The 18,731-nt window shown below is 30.4% G+C and overlaps 4 protein-coding genes across 7 annotated transcripts in view; 2 read left to right on the plus strand and 2 right to left on the minus strand.

Annotated features, from left to right (window-relative positions):
* LOC107012228 (glutaminyl-peptide cyclotransferase-like) overlaps window positions 1-8,250 on the plus strand; it is a 12,576-nt gene extending 4,326 nt beyond the window's left edge. Inside the window, exons 10-18 of one of the 3 annotated variants that reach the window (XR_003577467.1) lie at window positions 78-132; window positions 506-656; window positions 923-1,033; window positions 1,106-1,275; window positions 1,361-1,422; window positions 1,544-1,614; window positions 7,491-7,699; window positions 7,785-7,846; window positions 7,920-8,250. Coding sequence is in view for 1 of the 3 variants with exons in the window: in XM_015212009.2 (XP_015067495.1) it covers window positions 78-132; window positions 506-636 (186 nt within the window). In the remaining 2 variants the exon portion in view is untranslated. Of the gene's footprint in view, window positions 1-77; window positions 133-505; window positions 812-922; window positions 1,034-1,105; window positions 1,276-1,360; window positions 1,423-1,543; window positions 1,615-7,490; window positions 7,700-7,784; window positions 7,847-7,919 lie in introns of those variants that run through there. The other 2 variants (XR_003577468.1, XM_015212009.2) reach the window with 2 other exon arrangements.
* LOC107012227 (probable polygalacturonase) lies at window positions 950-4,538 on the minus strand. Its single transcript, XM_015212008.2, has 6 exons — window positions 3,880-4,538; window positions 3,450-3,758; window positions 2,531-2,651; window positions 2,164-2,338; window positions 1,838-1,908; window positions 950-1,750 (listed from the first exon to the last, which is right to left on the minus strand). The coding sequence occupies exons 1-6, from the start codon at window positions 3,907-3,909 to the stop codon at window positions 1,053-1,055; spliced, it is 1,404 nt and encodes a 467-aa protein (XP_015067494.1). The 5' UTR covers window positions 3,910-4,538; the 3' UTR covers window positions 950-1,052.
* Window positions 7,217-10,082, minus strand: LOC107013039 (probable polygalacturonase). Its single transcript, XM_015213023.2, has 6 exons — window positions 9,930-10,082; window positions 9,506-9,814; window positions 8,956-9,076; window positions 8,599-8,773; window positions 8,269-8,339; window positions 7,217-8,174 (listed from the first exon to the last, which is right to left on the minus strand). The coding sequence occupies exons 1-6, from the start codon at window positions 9,990-9,992 to the stop codon at window positions 7,477-7,479; spliced, it is 1,437 nt and encodes a 478-aa protein (XP_015068509.2). The 5' UTR covers window positions 9,993-10,082; the 3' UTR covers window positions 7,217-7,476.
* A 6,178-nt stretch (window positions 10,083-16,260) lies between these two features.
* Window positions 16,261-18,731, plus strand: LOC107012889 (beta-carotene hydroxylase 1, chloroplastic-like). 2 transcript variants are annotated; one of them, XM_015212852.2, is made up of 7 exons: window positions 16,312-16,781; window positions 16,856-16,915; window positions 17,434-17,505; window positions 17,634-17,768; window positions 17,855-17,980; window positions 18,144-18,200; window positions 18,377-18,731. In XM_015212852.2, exons 1-7 carry the CDS (start codon window positions 16,368-16,370, stop codon window positions 18,455-18,457), a joined length of 945 nt encoding a protein of 314 aa, XP_015068338.1. In that variant the 5' UTR covers window positions 16,312-16,367; the 3' UTR covers window positions 18,458-18,731. The 2 variants fall into 2 exon arrangements, with proteins under 2 accessions (XP_027771101.1, XP_015068338.1); XM_027915300.1 differs by lacking the exon at window positions 16,856-16,915 and having other exon boundaries at window positions 16,261-16,781; window positions 18,377-18,594.

An 18,731-nucleotide genomic window follows, 5' to 3' on the forward strand; every position in this document is an offset into this window, starting at 1 on the left:
CGCTCCCCCCCCCCCCCACAGGTTCTTTGATGCAAATATAGAGCGAAAGCTAAATCCTCTATTGCTCTTCACTGCAGTATTTTGAGGTCCTGAATGGAATCGCATGGGACAGAGACGGTGACCGTATTTTTGGTAAGAATTGATCATTATAGTATTATGTGTGATCTTCATCAGCTTTTTGGATAGATAGGCACTCAAGCTTAACCTCTTAGCATTTATTCTATAATACACAACCAAATTTCAATTTTCACCGAATGAGTATCAATAAAATATTTCTAATCTGCTCCCTCTATCATTAACCTGCAATCCAAGCATCGGAAGCTCTCATTCAACTTAAGTAGTAGCCTCGATTTGTAAGGCACAAAACAATTTGTACCTTTGGTACCAATATAAGATCTCCGATAAAGGGACGTCCGCCATGATGCTGTGTTTTTAACAGTGTTATTTAGTGATCCTTAGAATTTGGATGGCTCTATGAATGATACCATTCTGTTCTTCATTGCAGTGACAGGGAAACTATGGCCAAAGATATTCGAGATCAAGTTGCTCCCCCTCCCACCAAGTGCTCCATTAATTCGAAAAATCAAAAACTTGTGCATGCCAACACCATTCTATCTTGGAAATTTGGAGAGCTGATGATGTTTATCATTTCTCATGTAAACATTTGGAGCTGTTTTTAGCAGCAACATCCATATCTTGATCACCTCATCCTATATTTTACTTCCATTGCTATGTATAACATCAGCTACTTATGCATATTGCAACATAATTAAAAAATGGAATAAGGCAGTAAAAGTCGTACTTAGTTTTATCTGTTGTGTTTTAACACCCACTCTGACTTCTTTTGAGGCCTTTCAAAGATTATTCGCTACTTTATCCTTAAAGACATATTATCCAAGTCTAAGGGTGAAGCATTTTGCAGGAACATCTATAAATTGAGTTTACTAGAAGACTGGAAATCATGGACTGGATGTTATTTAATTAATAATCAAAATGGTTCCAAAAAATTAAAGCATAACAGGGGACTAGCTGGGTACTTCACTATCTTTTACTTAATGCATAGTAGTAGCTGCAGCACATGTCTGGAACTGAATCTTATCAACAGGTAAAGTATCAGTGGGAAAAGGACACTCAATATTCTTATCAGGCAACAGAGCACACGGCTGAGGAGTGACTTGGCTAGAAACACCTTTGATATTACTGCAGTTCCACTGTAGTTGCTTAGCCTGTTCTGACAACTCGATGGCCACATTCGATATGCAAATTCCATTGAAGGTATCACCATCTATCCCCACTAATTTCCCTGCTATTGTCACATTCTTAGCTACAACGTCTTTTACATTGATTCCTTGAATGACAGGAAGTGCTTTCGGATCATAATGCTCGTCAGGATGAGCCCCATAATCGCCTGTTATCCAAAAGGTATATTTCATTGTCTGCAATGTCATTCCTCTCACAAACACGTCTTTAATGTACGCCCCTCTTCCTATAGCAGTTTTGATCCTCAGGCCTGATTCAGAACTAATTGCTCCAATGTTTTCAGCTCTCACATCTTGAATGCCACCGGACATTTCGCTTCCGAGAGCAATGACTGCACTATCAGGTGATATGCAGGTGAGGTTTCTTATGATTAGGTGCTTTGTAGGCATTCCAAATGCAATTCCATATTCATCCCAACCGCTTTTCACTGCTATGCAATCATCTCCCGAGACTATGAAGCAATCTTCAATTCTTGTGTTGGAACAAGAATCTGCACAACCAAAAATGAATTAGTAACTACTTCACTAGAGGATGTCATCTTCTCACATTTTTACTATAGTTTGTTCTTGTAACAAACCAGGGTTAATTCCATCTGTGTTCGGCGAATCAACTGGTGCAAGGATTGTTAATCCCTTGATTACCACAAAACTGCATTTTTCGGAAGTAAAAAAAAGTTAGTCAAAGAGTACATATCAAAGTAAGTTAACTAGCACCACTAGGGAGTATGGTTAGATGATAAGATCCCTCCACCCTAATCAGATGCTTAGTTCGTCCCTTGAAAATGTAGAAACTCCTGGTAGGCGGGTTTTCCTTTGGTGGGCTCCAGATGGAACAAATCCAAAGATGACCACGTGAATTGTAAAAGGATATGATATAATTAAATTAGAGGAACAAGAAATAAACCTGCTGTAAACAGGATGGACATTCCATGAAGGAGAATTGATCAATGTAAGATTGGAAATCTGAACATGATCAGAAAACATGATCTCAATCAGGTAAGGTCGGGTGTTTTTCAATTGGCCTTGTCGAAATTTAGTCCACCACGGTTGACCTTGACCATCTATGGTGCCATTTCCACCTAATCATCATCACCATACATATAAAACAACTAACACTACAAGTGTTGGTATCAGTATCTGAAATATTATAGACCCAAACAAAGGATTTATTATATTAAGGATTCATATGTCCGATCCCAATTAGCTTCAGACTGAAGCGTAGTAGTTGTTGGCATATTATTTTGACTTGATAGTACAAAGAGGATATTTACCTGTAATGACTACATCAGTCAAGTTTGTTCCAAAAATGAAACTGATAAACCTTGGTCCTGGAGTATCCCTTCCTACTCCATAAGATGGCAATGGTGGAATTAAATCCCACTCTGCCTCATCCTGTACAAACAATCACATATGTGTATATCAGCAACAGCTGTTGCATCATCTTAAGTGAAGTCAAGAATTTGTTAAGGGTATCCGAGATTCATTATATATATAAAACAGTAAAGTTTGATCTATATAATTAGTATGTGGCTACACCACTGCTTACGTCAAGGAACCTCGTATAGGTTCGCTAGGTCAACTCAGATATAATGTTAATGTAGTTCTTTAAAGTGATATGTCTAGCTTACATAGAGATTCTTATGTGTCGTTTCTATAAATAAAATATCAAAAATTAATTAAAAGGTGGAACATTGAGACAATTTTAGAAAAATGTTGTGATAATACACAATTGGTTATCTGTAACATTTATATGGTGTAAATTTTCTGATTTAATTTGTATCGTTGATGCCTGCTGACGATTTTAAGGGGTATCAAGGAGCAAACAGGGATTTTGTTTGTTTGTAATGTTGTCAAAGAGTTGAACAATATTCTTTTCGTACACATTTAAACGTGAATAGATTTAATTCAGTGAGATCATTCACATTCTTTTTCACCAAAACATTTCTGGTTCGGTGATTAATTTATGTCATCAACCAGATAGTTTTTGGGCTGATTCTTTCCTTTTTACCCCTAAATAAGAAAAAAGATCAAATAAATGTCCTTTTTCTTCTTCTTCTTCTTTTAAGGGGGAAATAGAGGAGGGGATTACATGGGAAATCGAACTCTCACCAACAGGGTGAAAGTTCAGGTTTTCGCTCAAACCAATTTTCTTTTAAGTAAAAAGAGAAAGGGACAAGGAATGAATGAAACCTGAGAAACTAGAAGGACAGCATCCTTGTGTATATAAAGAGTGAATTTACTAGTAAGATTGAATGGCCCTGTTAACCATTTTCCAGGAGGAACAATGAGCTGTGCTCCCCCATCTGTTGCAAATTTGCTCAGTTCATGTATAGCTTTTCGAAATGCCTTTGTGTTCGACATTTTTCCGTCACCTTTGCCTCCAAAATCTGTCAATAATGCTGTGTGTTTTCGACAACTTAAAGCTTCATACTCAATACATTCCGCTGCTCTAACACAAAGTATTCCCCATGTCAAAGCGATAATCAGTTTCCCTAGAAACTGTTCCAAAAAATAAAGAAAAATCCATAAGAATCAATGAAAATGGTAAATTCATAATTAATGGACATTGAGAAGATCTATGCATAATGTATATTGCCTAATTAAAGGGAAATAAATTTACATGGCATGTTGATTCGTGATACAACTCCATTGATGAACAAAAAGCTTTCGAATGAATGAATATTGGTTGTATGATTCTGTTATATAGTGTAGTGTAGATTGTGCGTCAAACTAAACATTTAATAACTAACCATTTTAGGAGATTTTCATATTGGTAAGTATATTAATCCTATTCCAATTATTATGGCGAAAACTTTGCTATTTAAAAGTCAAGAGAAATTGAAATTTACTAGATGCAAATTTGGTAATAAGAAATTTAATGATTTGGTTATGAGAGAATCCACTTGCTATATTGCATTTGGAAAGTGTTTATTCGGTAATGCAATATTAAGCCAAGGCAATAAATCTTACAAATGAAATAAATAAGGGATAAATCGGGACAATGGATCCTGACGTATCAATTATAGAGAAAAGGACAACGGTTCGATGGTTTGTTATATATACGAGTAGGTTCAAAATAATTTTGTATGTATTAACGCAGTTAATAAGTTTTTCCTTCTTTTAAGTAAGTCAAATCAAAAGTCAAATATTCTTTTAGTCCACTTTTGACTATAAGATACGCTTTTTGAAAGTCAATTAAACTAATTTTTAAAATTAAATTAAATTATTTTAATTGATATTTTAAACAAAAAATAAATAAATACTCAAAAACTATACAACAAGTACTATAAATTGCAAATTTTTACATATCAATATAATGAGAAAATATATCGTAAAAATATTGATCAAAATTCTTATTGTTTGACTCTAAAAAATAATTAATAATTAAAAATGAACGGAAAAAATATATTTTATCTGTGAAATATTTATTGAATTCTATTGGGATTTAGCAGGAACTCACAGTTGAAAGGTACCATTTTTGTAGCATATGCTATTCTTTTGTTTATTTCTAGAGTTTGGTATGATGTTCACTGCTTTCTTCTTCTTTTGTTTTTGGAAAGTTTTAATGACTAGAGTAATTTTTTTTGTGTTCTAAATTTTTTAAATTTAATGGAGCTTTTTTGGTGTATATGATTAAATCTTTGACTTTTTCACTATTTCAATCATATCTAACGAACATAAATAATTAAATATTTAGTGGATATTCAAAGTGTTGATTTTGATTAAGTTTAAAGGACCAAACTTGTTCCATGCATAAATTTGCCCTTCTAAATGGGAGTGTTGGGTATCCTATTATCATAATTAAAATCGAATGTCCTTAATATGTGTAAGAACAAGCAAAGAGGGTAGATCATATTATCAATTTTAATCGACTAAAGAACCTCTACTAATTGACAAGTATGAGTTAGACAGAATTAGATATTCTATGATCATTATTAAGTTTGTATAAATTTGAATAAATGTATAGATTTAAATCATAGATCGTCCATCTATAGGAATCTGAAATATGTTTTTCTTGTCTTAACTTTCAAATATTTTTGATAATACTTAATAATTCATCACTTATTGGATTTATTGAATTTTGTTGAAGCTATTGACATTGTCATGTGATTTTGGTTCACCAATCGCAGAGATAGAGATGATAGGATTGAATTTGTGACATTTTTTGATCTCGCGGGTCAAACCTATTTAAACAGCTCTAGATGTGAGTATGAAGTAGGTATTGAAAGTGCAATCTTATTAATTTATGTATGATTTTAGTGAAATATGTGAAATCTACGATCATATAGGTTCCTAACCCTTTTTCAAACTTTATAACATTAGCTCCCAATTGATTTTTTTTTTATTATTGATTAAGCTTTATCCCTCACTTATTACCATTTTATATAATAAATTTTATGTATACACTTAATTATTAAAAAAACTTGTTTTAATACCAATTTATATATCACTATGATTATTGTTGGTGGATGTGAGTATTAAATAGATATTCAAAGTGCAGTTTATTAGTTATGATTTTAGTGAAATGTGTGAAATTCATATTATAATATAGGTTTCTAATCCTTTTTCAAACGGTATAAAATTAGCTTCCAATTAATTAAGCTTAATTCATTGCTTATTATCAGTTAATACATCAATTATAATAAAAACTTAATTACTAAAAAACTTGTTTCAATACCAATTTAATTCTCTATTTTTCCGTAAAGCAATTTTTCATTCACATTATATATGTCATTATTTGTGAATTATGCTATTAGATCTTGTAGGCATTAAAATAGATTAAAAAAAATTATGTTTGTGTGACGTTTGGAATCTATACATATAAAATAAAATAAATTATTAACCCTCCTCAATGTGTGTAAAATCAGATCCAAAAAAATTAAGTTTAATTCATCTTTAAATCAATTTATATATTAAATTCATACACTTAATGAATAACATCAAGAAGCGATCCCCATTAATATTTGTTTAAATATCAATTACATACTCTACCTTACATAATATTGTCACCAACACTACCTTGTTTGAATTTTCTTATATTTATTTTGTTTAGAAGTCTTTTTTATTATTTTGTTTTAAAAAGAAAAAAATCAATTTGAATACTACAAAAAAGAAAAAAACATTAACATTTTCTCATGTACCAACGAAAAAAAAATGTGATTAGAGAAGACAGGAAATATATATATTTTTTTAAATGTAAACCGAAAAAATGAAAGAAAAATAAAATTTTCTGATTAAAGGAGAACTCAAAACATACCAATTTTGAGAAATTTATGGAATGAAATATTTAACATTATACTCCTAAATTTATGGAAAGTATATACTCTTATCAATCCATTATTAATTTATTTATTATATACACGTTTTCTTTTTAATAAAAATCAATATGTTAAATGTTGTTAGAATTCTAATGTTAAAACTTAGAAAACATAATATCCTGTTAAGACTGGTAATAATAACATTGAAATATGTCATTTATTTAATTTACTCTTAATTTTTTTGCGAATATATTGTATAGTATAAATTTCTTTCTCCTCTTTTGATACATTTTTTTATGTCATTATAATTAAATAATTTATTTTATTTCTTCATAATAGTGCTAAAAAAGTTAAAATCAAATATGTTAAATGTTGTTAGAATTCTAATGTTAAAACTTAGAAAACATAAAGTCCTGTTAAGACTGGTAATAATAACATTGAAATATGTCATTTATTCAATTTACTCTTAATTTTTTTACAAATATATTGTATAGCATAAAATTCTTTCTCCTCTTTTGATACATTTTTTTATGTCATTATAATTAAATAATTTATTTTATTTCTTCACAATAGAGTTAAAAATATTAATAAGTAGCATATGACGAGGGGTTTGACAAAGAGCGAAATATAGTGCTGGATCTACTTGTAAAAATACCACTTACATATCATTTTTTTGTTTAACAAATAATATATCATATATTGAAAAAAAACTATATATTATATTCAGGACAAAAACAAAAATCTATAGTATCTTCATTGCCTAATCTGAATGTATATAAATATTTATACTACATTTAAAAACAAGAAACTATCTTACCCCGTGCTCACCTAAAGGGTAGCAACTACGAGTTTCCGTTATCTAAAAAAAATAAGAAACTATCAATTATTATGATATAACCGCGTGAAGCGCGGATAATTTCACTAACAAGGGACTGGCTGGGTATTTGACTATCTTTTACTTAATGCATGGTAGTAGCTGCAGCACAAGTCTGGAACTGAATGTTATCAACAGGCAAAGTATCAGTGGGAAAAGGACAATCAATTTTCTTATCAGGCAACAGAGCACAGGGCTGAGGAGTGACTTGGCTAGAAACACCTTTGATATTACTGCAGTTCCATGGTAGTTGATTAGCCTGTTGTGACATCTCGATGGCCACATTCGATATGCAAATTCCGTTGAAGGTATCACCATCTATCCCCGCTAATTTCCCTGCTATTGTCACATTATTTGCTACAGTGTCTTTTATATTGATTCCTTGAATGACAGGAATTGCTTTCCGATCATAATGATCGTCAGGATGAGCCCCATAATCGCCTGTTATCCAAAAGGTATATTTCATTGTCTGCAATGTCATTCCTCTCACAAACACGTCTTTAACGTAAGCCCCTCTTCCTATAGCAGTTTTGATCCTCAGCCCTGATTCAGAACCAATTGCTCCAATGTTTTCAGCTCTCACATCTTGAATGCCACCGGACATTTCGCTTCCCAGAGCAATGACTGCACTACTAGGTGATATGCAGGTGAGGTTTCTTATGATTAGGTGCTTTGTAGGCATTCCAAATGCTATCCCATATTCATCATAGCCACTTTTCACTGCTATGCAATCATCCCCTGACACTATGTAGCAATCTTCAATTCTTGTGTTGGAACAAGAATCTGAACAACCAAAAATGAATTAGTAACTACTTCACTAGGGGATGTAATCGATCTTCTCATCCCTTAATTACTTGAATCTGTTCTTGTAACAAACCTGGGTCAATCCCATCTGTATTTGGGGCATGAAATGGTGCAAGGATTGTTAATCCCTTAATTATCACAAAACTGCATTTTTCGTTAACAAAAAAAAATCAGAATTAAAGAATACATATCAAAGTAAGTTAACAAGCACCACTAGGGAGTATGGTGGAATGATAAGATCCCTCCGCCCTTAATCAGATGCCTAGTTCGTCCCTTGAGAATCGAGAACCTCCTGGTAGGCGGGTTTTCCTTTAGTGTTCTCCACATGGCACAAATCCAAAGATGGCGACGTGAATTATAAAAGGATATGATATAAACAAATGAGAGGAACAAGAGAGTAAACCTGCTGTAAATAGGATGGACATTCCATGAAGGAGAATTGATCAATGTAAGATTGGAAATCTGAACATGATCAGAAAACATGATCTCAATCATGTAAGGTCGGGTGTTTTTCATTTGACCTTGTCGAAATTTAGTCCACCACAGTTGACCTTGACCATCTATGGTGCCATTTCCACCTAATCATCATCAGCATACATATAAAAACAACTAACATTACAAGTGTTGGCATCAGTGTCTGAAATATTCATGATATTGAGGATTCATACGTTTTTTTATCCCAATTAGCTTCAGACTAGATCGTAGTAATTGTTGTACTCGGCATATTATTTTGACTTGATAGTACAAAGAGGATATTTACCTGTAATGACTACATCAGTCAAGTTTGTTCCAAAAATGAAACTGATAAACCTTGGTCCTGGATTATCCCTTCCTATTCCATAAGATGGCAATGGTGGAATTAAATCCCACTCTGCCTCATCCTGTACAAACAATCACATATGTGTATATTAACATTGATACCTGCAGACGATTTTAAGGTGTATCAAGGAACAGAACAAATCCCGGAGACCAAATTCCTCTGTCCTCCTATCCCTCGAATAGATAGAGCGGGAGAAACAGGGATTTTGTTTGTTTGTAATGTTGTCAAAGAGTTGAACAATGATTTTTTCGTACACATTTCTGTTTAGATGATTAATTTATGTAATCAACCAGATGGTTTTCGGGCTGATTTCTTTCCTTTTATCCCTAGGATAAGAAAAAAGATCAAACAAATGTCCTTTAAGGGGAAATGGAGGATGGGATTACAAGATGAGAAATCGAACTCTCACCAACAAGGTGAAAGTTCAGGTTCCCGATCAAACCAATTTTCTTTTAAGTAAAAATAGAAAGGGACAGGGAATGAATGAAACCTGAGAAACTAGAAGGACAGCATCCTGGTGTATATAAAGAGTGAATTTACTAGTTAGATTGAATGGCCCTGTTAACCATTTCCCAGGAGGAACAATGAGCTGTGCTCCCCCATCTGTTGCAAATTTGCTCAATTCATGTATAGCTTTTCGAAATGCCTCTGTGTTCGATGTTTTTCCGTCACCTTTGCCTCCAAAATCTGTCAATAATGCTGTGTGTTTTCGACAACTTAAAGCTTCATACTCAATACATTCCGCTGCTCTAAGACAAAGTATTCCCCATGTCAAAACGACTATCAATTTCCCTAGAAACTGTTCCAAAAAATAAAGAAAAAAAATCCATAAAAAATGGTAAATTTATAATTATTGGACATTGAAAAGATCTATGCATAATGTATATTGCCTAATTAAAGAGAAACAAATTTACATGGCATGTTGATTTGTGATACAACTCCATTGATGAACAAAAAGCTTTCGAATGAATGAACATTAGTTGTTTGATTCTGTTATATAAGTGTAGTGTAGATTGTGCGTCAAACTAAAATAACTAACCATTTGAGGAGGTTTTCACATTTGTAAGTATGTATATTAATCTTATTCCAATTATTATGGCGAAAACTTTGCTATTTAGAAGTAAAGAGAAATTGAATTTACTACATGCAAATTTGTGTGTGTTGTAAAATTCTATAATTTAATGGAGTTCTTTTGGTGTATATGATTACATGTTTAATTTTTTACTATTTCGATCATAATTGTTAAATATTTAATGGATATTCAAAGTGTTGAATTTTTACAAGTTTAAAGGACCTGTTTTGTGCATAAATTTGTACCACTAAATGGAGTACTGAGTGTCCTATTAAAATTAAAATTAAAAGTCCTTGATAGAATAAGTACAAGTAATTAAGAGGGTATGTCATCGTTATCAGTCGCATTAAGAAAATAAGTTAGATAGAATTAGGCAATCTATGACCATTATTAAGTTTGTATAAATTTTCTGTATAAATATACAAATTTAAATAATAGATTGTCCGTCTATAAGAATTTAAAATATGTTTTTCATGTGTTCTTTTTCAAATCTTTTCAATAATACTTGATACTTAATCACTTCTTCTTGAATTTATTGGATTTTGTTGAAGCTAATAACACTGTCACGTAGATAGAAATGACAGGACGGAACCCGTGACATTTTGTAGCCAAAACAAATGTGCTACTAAGATGCACCATACTCTTTCCGTTGTTCCAAAATGTAACTGTACAGATTTCTAATCCTAACTAAAACTTCAAATTTTTATTTGTAAAGAAGAAAGCGAATCAAAACATCTATTGAATGGTGACTTTAGCTTACTAGAGACATCAACATATTATATTAGCTTGATGGAAACAAAGTATTTTTCCATAAGATCATACTAAATATAGATCAATTAAAATAATCTTATTTTCAATTCATATTTGAAGCGTGGGTACCAAGCAATTCCTTTAGATTTATTTGAGATATCAATAAAATAGAATATGAAAAAGTCTATGTTTAAGTGGTTAATCTGACTAATTATGTCTTGAAACAAAATCCCCAATTATTTTACCATCCCAATTGTGCAGCGTTCAATGTGTTTACTTCTTTATTTTGTTATTTCCTTTCCTTTTGATCATGAATGGTTGATTATTGAATTGATTTATGTAACATGTTATTCTGATTCTCTTGAATGATTTTAACTACTTTATAATTAGAACATGTAATGTTTGAGTCATAACATTATTATTTTTTCATATAGTATATTATTTTCATAATAGGGCCCCAACCAAAATCTGGTCCTTTGTAGGATCGAAATCAATTAACTAATTCTTTTTCAAAAAAGCTCTTCAAAAGAATTTCTACGAACAATATACTTTGACGCATTAGATTGAATGTAAACTTAATCAGTCTATTTATTTTTTAAAAAAAATTGCAATATAATCTCCCTTAAAAGTGAATTGCAATTGTACATACTGACTTTTTAATAATCCAATGCGTGCTATATTTACCCTTAAATTATAATTGTTGAGACAATAATTTTCTTAGATATAAATTTCTGGCCATAAATTACTTAAGAGAGAGGAGATAGCTTCTTTTTTTTTTTTTTTGAAGTTTAACATTTTGTTTGGATCATTGCTATTCATTGTATTGCATCGTTACTATACCTAGAAGTGTTTATTTTGATGGTTATTTAAAAGATATTGTATTATATTGTTAAATTCTGTTGTTACGTTACAATGAAATCCTCATTTTATAAATCAACCAATTTGCTGTGTTTTCATTGTTACTTAATTTCTTTTTTTAATTATATCTTTACGAAATATTTCATAATACTATTTTACCTTTTACCTTATATTATTTAATTATAGTCAAACCTTCTACCCTAGAATAATTAAGGATATTTTAGTAAATTTATGAATTACAATACAATACGATACAGTAAACCAAACAAAGAAAATGTTATTAAACAATAAACAATACAGTCTAACCAAACATTGTATCTACTATACCATAGAGTACAAGACAATATATCATGAAACAATGGGTAACAATGATCCAAACAGAGTGTAAGATTTCTTGATACTTTTGTCTTGAAATTTTAGAAGTTTATAGTGATTAAAAGAACTTACCCTCAAACATAAGTAAATGGAGAAACTATCTAATTATACAAATATATCTATCATATTTATTAAATTTTTTTATAGTTTAAAATAATTACATTTTATCCCACTAATTAGTAATTTCATATCATATTTCAAGTGTGGTATATTTTGATACATATTTTGCTACCAGATACACTCAAATAGGAAGAGTGACGAGCGAAAATGGGAGGGAGGTGAGTGAGATTTGTCTATGTATCTCGGAGATACTACATGCAAATCATATAAAATACATGTATTTGGTGTGATTTGCATGTATCTGGAATAATATGAAAGTGACGAGCGAGATTGGAGAGATGAAATTTATCTATATGTCTCAAATACATGAATTCACTTGAATACAGTGTATCTCGAATAATTATATATAATTTTGACACCATATATCCCAAGATACATGTGTCTAGACGTATTTAAACGCATCAATTAAAAATTAACATATATCTAAATAATTACTTCCTAAACTAGTGGAATTTCTATAAGTTAGATAAATAAATATGACTCCAACTAATTAGTGATCTTCCCAAACTCAAAATTTCACTAGCATTTTGCATTTCTTGATTGATCGATTGTGATAGTTTCACATTTCAAACTCCATCACCAACGGAATTTAGATTTATTTGAACAGACTATACTCCTTTTATTTTTGTTTTACTTCGATTCTTATATTAATTTCCTTTTTCTTTTTATAGCACTAAGGCAGTGGATAGATTTCTTATACGATGAGCAATTATAAACCATCCAATCATATTTTCTCGAAGAAGAAACAAACTATAAAAACTTTTTATAATAACGTTTTTTCCCCAACATTTTTAGCTATAGAACAAAACCCTGTCCCCGACCGTAAGTACAAATTAACCTAACTCGTCATAATTTGCATAAAATAAAATGTCTTTATAAATTTCTAGAGATAATATCTTCGTACTTAATTATGCCTTAAAGGTTATTTCGATAAATCGATGGATAAATTGACGCTCTCACATATTCTTAGAAATAGCCTCAAAGATACTTAACTATTGAATATATATCTTTAAAATCATTTAATTAAGAGTAAAAAGGTAGGATATAATTTATTTTTAAAGTATATCAATGTTCTTTAAAGTGTATTTCAAGTTAAAAGTAATTTAATTTGAAATAGATAAAATATTTAATATTAATTTTAAATATAAATCATTTAATTTTTAAATATATTAAACTGAATACCAAACGTTAAAAAAAATAAAATGAGGCAAGATATTGTTGGGTCCATGTGCAACGCCGTGAAGAGAGAGTATTTGTCTATTTAATGTGAAGGAAATCTTTTCTCAATTATATTTTTTTATATTTAATTATTTAAAATATCTTAATTTTTTAGGTTCTAGTCCATTTAGCTTATCTAATATTTTAATATATTAATATAACTAGAGGAACTTTCACATATAATTATTTAAAAATAGTTTAATTGTTTATTATATTTATAGTTTGATAACCACAATTCGTAGCTACATGTTATAGGCAAGCGATACTGGAAGAGAGAGGCGAGTGAGAGAGGAAAAAGAGTGGGAGAGAGGTGAATTGTATATTTATATTTATTAGATTATTGTATATTATATATATATATATATATATATGTATGTATTTGTATGTATGGCAACGAGATTGAGAGAGTGAGGAGAGAGGAGAGAGAGAGAGAGAGGACATAGAGCGAGAGAGAGGTGAATTGTATAGGTATATCGGTTAGATAATTGTATATCATACATGAGCATTTGCATAGATGGCAAGCGAGATTGGAGAGGGATGAGAGAGGCGAGCGAGAGAGGGCAGAGAGTGGGAAAGAGGTGAATTGTATATGTAGATAATTGTATATTATACATATATATTTGTATATTCTGACAAATTATACATATAAAAATGTGGCTAATTATAGAAATTCGTAGTCAACCCACGTAATTAATGTATAATGTTAGTCGTGAACAGTAATTATAACAAACTATATGTGATGAGCCCGTTTGGATTGACTTAAAAAAAAAAAATTTTTAAGTCAATAATAAAAATTTTAACGTAAATGACTTTTAAGTTAAAAAATAAAAAGTATGGGGAGACCTATTTTTGGTTTCTGACTTAAAAACTTATTTTAAGTCATTTTTAATTTATTTTAAGTCATTTTTGCCTTGTCAAACACTTCGTAACTTATTTTAAGTTATTTTTGACTTATTTTGAGTTATTTTTTATATTTGTCAAACACTTGCAGAAATTAAAACTAACTTAAAAGTAGGTTTGAATAACTTTTAAGTCAATTTAAACGAACTCTAAATTTGTTTAACCGCATAATTTTTCATATAAGTAAGAATTTTTTTTATTTAGCAAATATTTAAAATACTTTTATTTTCAAACAAAAACTTTTTTAGAAAAAAAATTTAAGAAAATATTTTTGCGTCGAATCAGACACACCATTGAGTTAGTCGGTCAATAAATTTGTATTGGCTGTTGCCTAAACAATGAAGTGCTAAATTTCGTCATACAATGGAAAATTAATTAATTTATTTTTTGGTTCACCAAGTAAAATTAGACAAGTCCCATTTCTTAATCCATGCTTAAAGTTTTTAAATATTTAATTCAAAATAATGAAATATAAAACTGCGCCGATTTATCCCACCGCCCTTTCCTCTTATTCCCTTTCATGGTCATCTTTTATTTTATTATTTTATATGTATTTTATTTTTTCTTTTATCGTTTTTCGTCAATTAAAATTAATTTAAAGTTATTTAAGTAAATACATTTTAAATATGTTACGCTCCGAGTTACATTCAAATAATTAAATTTTGTTTGTCATAGTTGATTATATCATTTTGTCTAATAAAATTCATTTATCTTATTTTATTTTATTTTTCTCTCATTAATTAAATTAATGAGTTCTTTTGGAATATGACTCTAGATATATTAGTAAGATATACTCATAACTCATCAAATTAGTGTTTTATATAATTACTTGTATCATTTTATCTTTAATAGTTTTGTAATTTTTGTTTTTCTCTATAGTTATGCTTTTATTAATTTAACTAGTCAGGTCTTCTTTTATTGGGATATACTCGAATAATTAAACTTATGTTTTATGTAACTAGTTGATATTCCTTTTTATAAGTATTATTTTAGAAAAATAGCTTTCAGAAAAGTGTAAAAAAAATAGAAATATTTTTTAGAGTTAAATTATGAAAAAAGAGCAATCGTTAATGTATTTTTAATATTAACATTATTTTATGAAGAGAAACTATTTTAAATATTTATACGATAAATTGAAAGGTACATAACTAGATATTCAATAAATATTATACCTTTTTCTGAAGGGCTGAAATCTTTAATTTTTATTTTTTCTCATCTCTAATCTTGAAAAAATATTATCGTTACCTTTTTCTAAAAAAAAAATGTGTATATTAACACGTATAATATTAAATAAAATAATAATAAATAAGCATAAAATAAAATATAAAATATATTATATAAAATTAAAAATATGAAATCTTATATGAAACAGTATAAACTTAATTAGATATGTTAATTTATTAATAAGAGATGTATTGATAAATATGTATATATGGAAGGATAGAGAATATAATTTTCTGCTTCTATTTTGCCTTTTTAAAGAAACAAAACTTTTTAATTTCTTCTCAAAGATAAATCGTTTTTGCTTCTATTTAAAAATTGTTTTACTTTGTTAATCACCTAAACTTTCATTAAAAAAAAGTATTATTTTTTTTAAAATAAGTATTTCTTAACTTTCAATACAAATCTCAAACAAGCCTTAAATCATTCATTTCTTTTAATAATAACTTAACGTTATGTTTAATTAATAATTTTAAAATTTATATAATCAATACATACATAAATTACGAAAAAAATTATATGTTACTTAATCAAAAGCAAATACCAGATAATTATACAAAAAATAGTAATCAAAATTTAGAAGGGAGTGAGACTACTTTAGAATTGTGAGAAAATTAAATAACTAAAAGTGGCAATCCTGTAGTATTTGTGGAAACAAGGACTATAAGTTTAACAACTAGTTAGTTAAAGAGGACCCCAGTCCCCTCCATGCTTTTAATGGTGCCAACACGTTCAGCAACGTAACGTTTGCACTCTATTTATACACTTTCCACAAACTAAAAATCCGTATATTTAACCTGCCCTTTCATTTTCACTGAATTTGGATCCTCCACCGTCCATGGCGGCCGGAATTTCAGCCTCCGCTAGTTCCCGAACCATTCGCCTCCGTCATAACCCGTTTCTCAGTCCAAAATCCGCCTCAACCGCCCCGCCGGTTCTGTTCTTCTCTCCGTTAACTCGCAATTTTGGCACAATTTTGCTGTCTAGAAGAAAGCCGAGATTGGCGGTTCTTTTTGTGCTGGAGAATGAGAAATTGAATAGTGCTATCCAAAGTGAGAGTGAAGTAATAGAGGATCGGATACAAGTAGAGATTAATGAGGAGAAGAGTTTAGCTGCCAGTTGGCTGGCGGAAAAATTGGCGAGGAAGAAATCGGAGAGGTTTACTTATCTTGTGGCAGCTGTGATGTCTAGTTTGGGGATTACTTCTATGGCGATTTTGGCGGTTTATTACAGATTTTCATGGCAAATGGAGGTACTAATTAATTAATCACTCCATTCTTCTTCTTCTTCTTCTTTCTTAAGCTTAATCTTAAAGCTTTTTGATAGGGTGGAGAAGTGCCTTTTTCTGAAATGTTAGCTACATTCACTCTCTCGTTTGGCGCTGCCGTAAGTTCCGTTTTTTTTCTTCTTCGCATGTTCGATTCTTCTTCCCATTTTGTCTAATTTGTGTGATATATTTCGAATTTTGAGAATTAAATATTTGTAGTTTTAATTTTTTTTAACTCAAATTTCAAACTATGTGATATAAATTAAAGGCATGATACATAGATATAAATATGACTTTTAACTTGGTTTCAAATCACATTTATGTCATTCAATTTTGAATGTGTACAAGTAAACACTTAAATTTGTATAAAATTGAACGAATAGACACACATATCTTACATGTCATTTTTTGTCTTATATGATGTCTTAAGTGTATTTTGTCATGTAGGATTAATATGTTTATTTATTTAAAAGTTAGATAGTTAAAGTGTCTGTTTTGTGCATTACGAAAGTTGGAGGTTAAACTTAAAATTTGAAGTCAAGTTTTGGATCCAATATATTTATAACAAAATGTTTAAAAAGTAATAAAAGTGTCGTGATGAGTTGATTTGCTGTAATTTAATGCTGTGGTCCTTCAGGTAGGAATGGAGTACTGGGCGAGATGGGCTCATAGAGCACTATGGCATGCATCTTTATGGCACATGCACGAGGTTAATTTCCAAATTTTTACATTAAATTATTAGGCACTAATTTGGATTCTTGTTAAGAAAAATAAAGATTCTTGTCAAAGATTTTTCAAAATGTTGACTGTTCGTGATTTTTATGTAAATATTTGCAGTCGCACCATAGACCAAGAGAAGGACCTTTTGAGATGAACGACGTTTTCGCCATAACAAATGCTGTTCCAGCTATAGCTCTTCTTTCCTACGGTTTCTTCCATAAAGGGATCGTCCCTGGCCTCTGTTTCGGCGCTGTATGTGTTCATTGACTAAGTATATGTATCGATTTCTTTTTTTTATGAGTTTAAGTTATATATATTAATGCAATTTTTATCCCCAGGGATTGGGGATCACAGTATTTGGGATGGCTTACATGTTCGTTCACGATGGACTGGTTCATAAGAGATTTCCCGTAGGGCCTATTGCCAATGTGCCTTACTTTCGGAGGGTAGCTGCAGCACATCAGGTAATAAAAAGTTTATTGGACTGTAGCTATACTCTTAATTTTATTTTAATCAAAATTAGTACCATCAATATTTAATTGATTGTTTTCTTTTTTTTAATTAATTTGTATTTTAACGGATTCTAACGACTCAATCTTCTTTGATTTTGCTGTCTGGGGATTTCAGCTTCATCACTCGGACAAATTTGATGGTGTCCCATATGGCTTGTTCCTAGGACCTAAGGTGCTACTTTTTCCCTCTCTTTTTCGCCATATATCGTTAATTCGAAAATTTTAATAATTCAATTCGTTGATTTTTAAACTTTTACTTTATCAATGCGGGTTTAATTCCTTTCTTCAATTCCAATCCCCTACCCCCAAATTTTATTTTTAATATGGATTAATGGCTATTTGGTGCAGGAATTGGAAGAAGTAGGAGGACTTGAAGAGTTGGAAAAGGAAGTCAACCGAAGAATTAAAATTTCTAAGGGATTATTATGATCAATAGATACGTCTGATAATAATAAAATGCGATTGTATTTAGGCTGTAGATCATTATTGGGAAAAAGATAGAAAGATATATATATGAATATAATATAAAATGCAACAAGCTTTCTATGGAAATGTCCTTTTTCTTTTTTGGTTCCTGTACGCAAAAGGTGAACAATTTGATATCCTAGTACTTGTTGACAAACAAGAAGAACGATAATTCAAAACAAAGAAATGTACAATTACACTTATCGTATTGGATTATTGGTGGGGTTGGACTGAGGAA

This window comes from Solanum pennellii, chromosome 3 (genome assembly GCF_001406875.1).
Source record: "Solanum pennellii chromosome 3, SPENNV200".
NCBI classification, from domain to species: domain Eukaryota; kingdom Viridiplantae; phylum Streptophyta; class Magnoliopsida; order Solanales; family Solanaceae; genus Solanum; species Solanum pennellii.

Excerpts from the sequence above, each read along its gene's own strand:
- LOC107012227 (XM_015212008.2), bottom strand. The coding sequence starts at position 3,909 with ATGGAGTTGTATCACGAATCAACATGCCAT. Across the intron at positions 3,759-3,879 it reads ATCACGAATCAACATGCCAT|TTTCTAGGGAAACTGATTAT; the intron begins GTAAATTTATTT and ends TTTTTGGAACAG. Across the intron at positions 1,909-2,163 it reads GTCCATCCTGTTTACAGCAG|TTTTGTGGTAATCAAGGGAT; the intron begins GTTTATTTCTTG and ends CGAAAAATGCAG.
- LOC107013039 (XM_015213023.2), bottom strand. The coding sequence starts at position 9,992 with ATGTTCATTCATTCGAAAGCTTTTTGTTCATCAATGGAGTTGTATCAC. Across the intron at positions 8,340-8,598 it reads GTCCATCCTATTTACAGCAG|TTTTGTGATAATTAAGGGAT; the intron begins GTTTACTCTCTT and ends CGAAAAATGCAG. Across the intron at positions 8,175-8,268 it reads TACAGATGGGATTGACCCAG|ATTCTTGTTCCAACACAAGA; the intron begins GTTTGTTACAAG and ends TTGGTTGTTCAG.
- LOC107012889 (XM_015212852.2), top strand. The coding sequence starts at position 16,368 with ATGGCGGCCGGAATTTCAGCCTCCGCTAGTTCCCGAACCATTCGCCTC. Across the intron at positions 17,769-17,854 it reads CTGGCCTCTGTTTCGGCGCT|GGATTGGGGATCACAGTATT; the intron begins GTATGTGTTCAT and ends TTTTATCCCCAG. Across the intron at positions 17,981-18,143 it reads GGGTAGCTGCAGCACATCAG|CTTCATCACTCGGACAAATT; the intron begins GTAATAAAAAGT and ends TGGGGATTTCAG.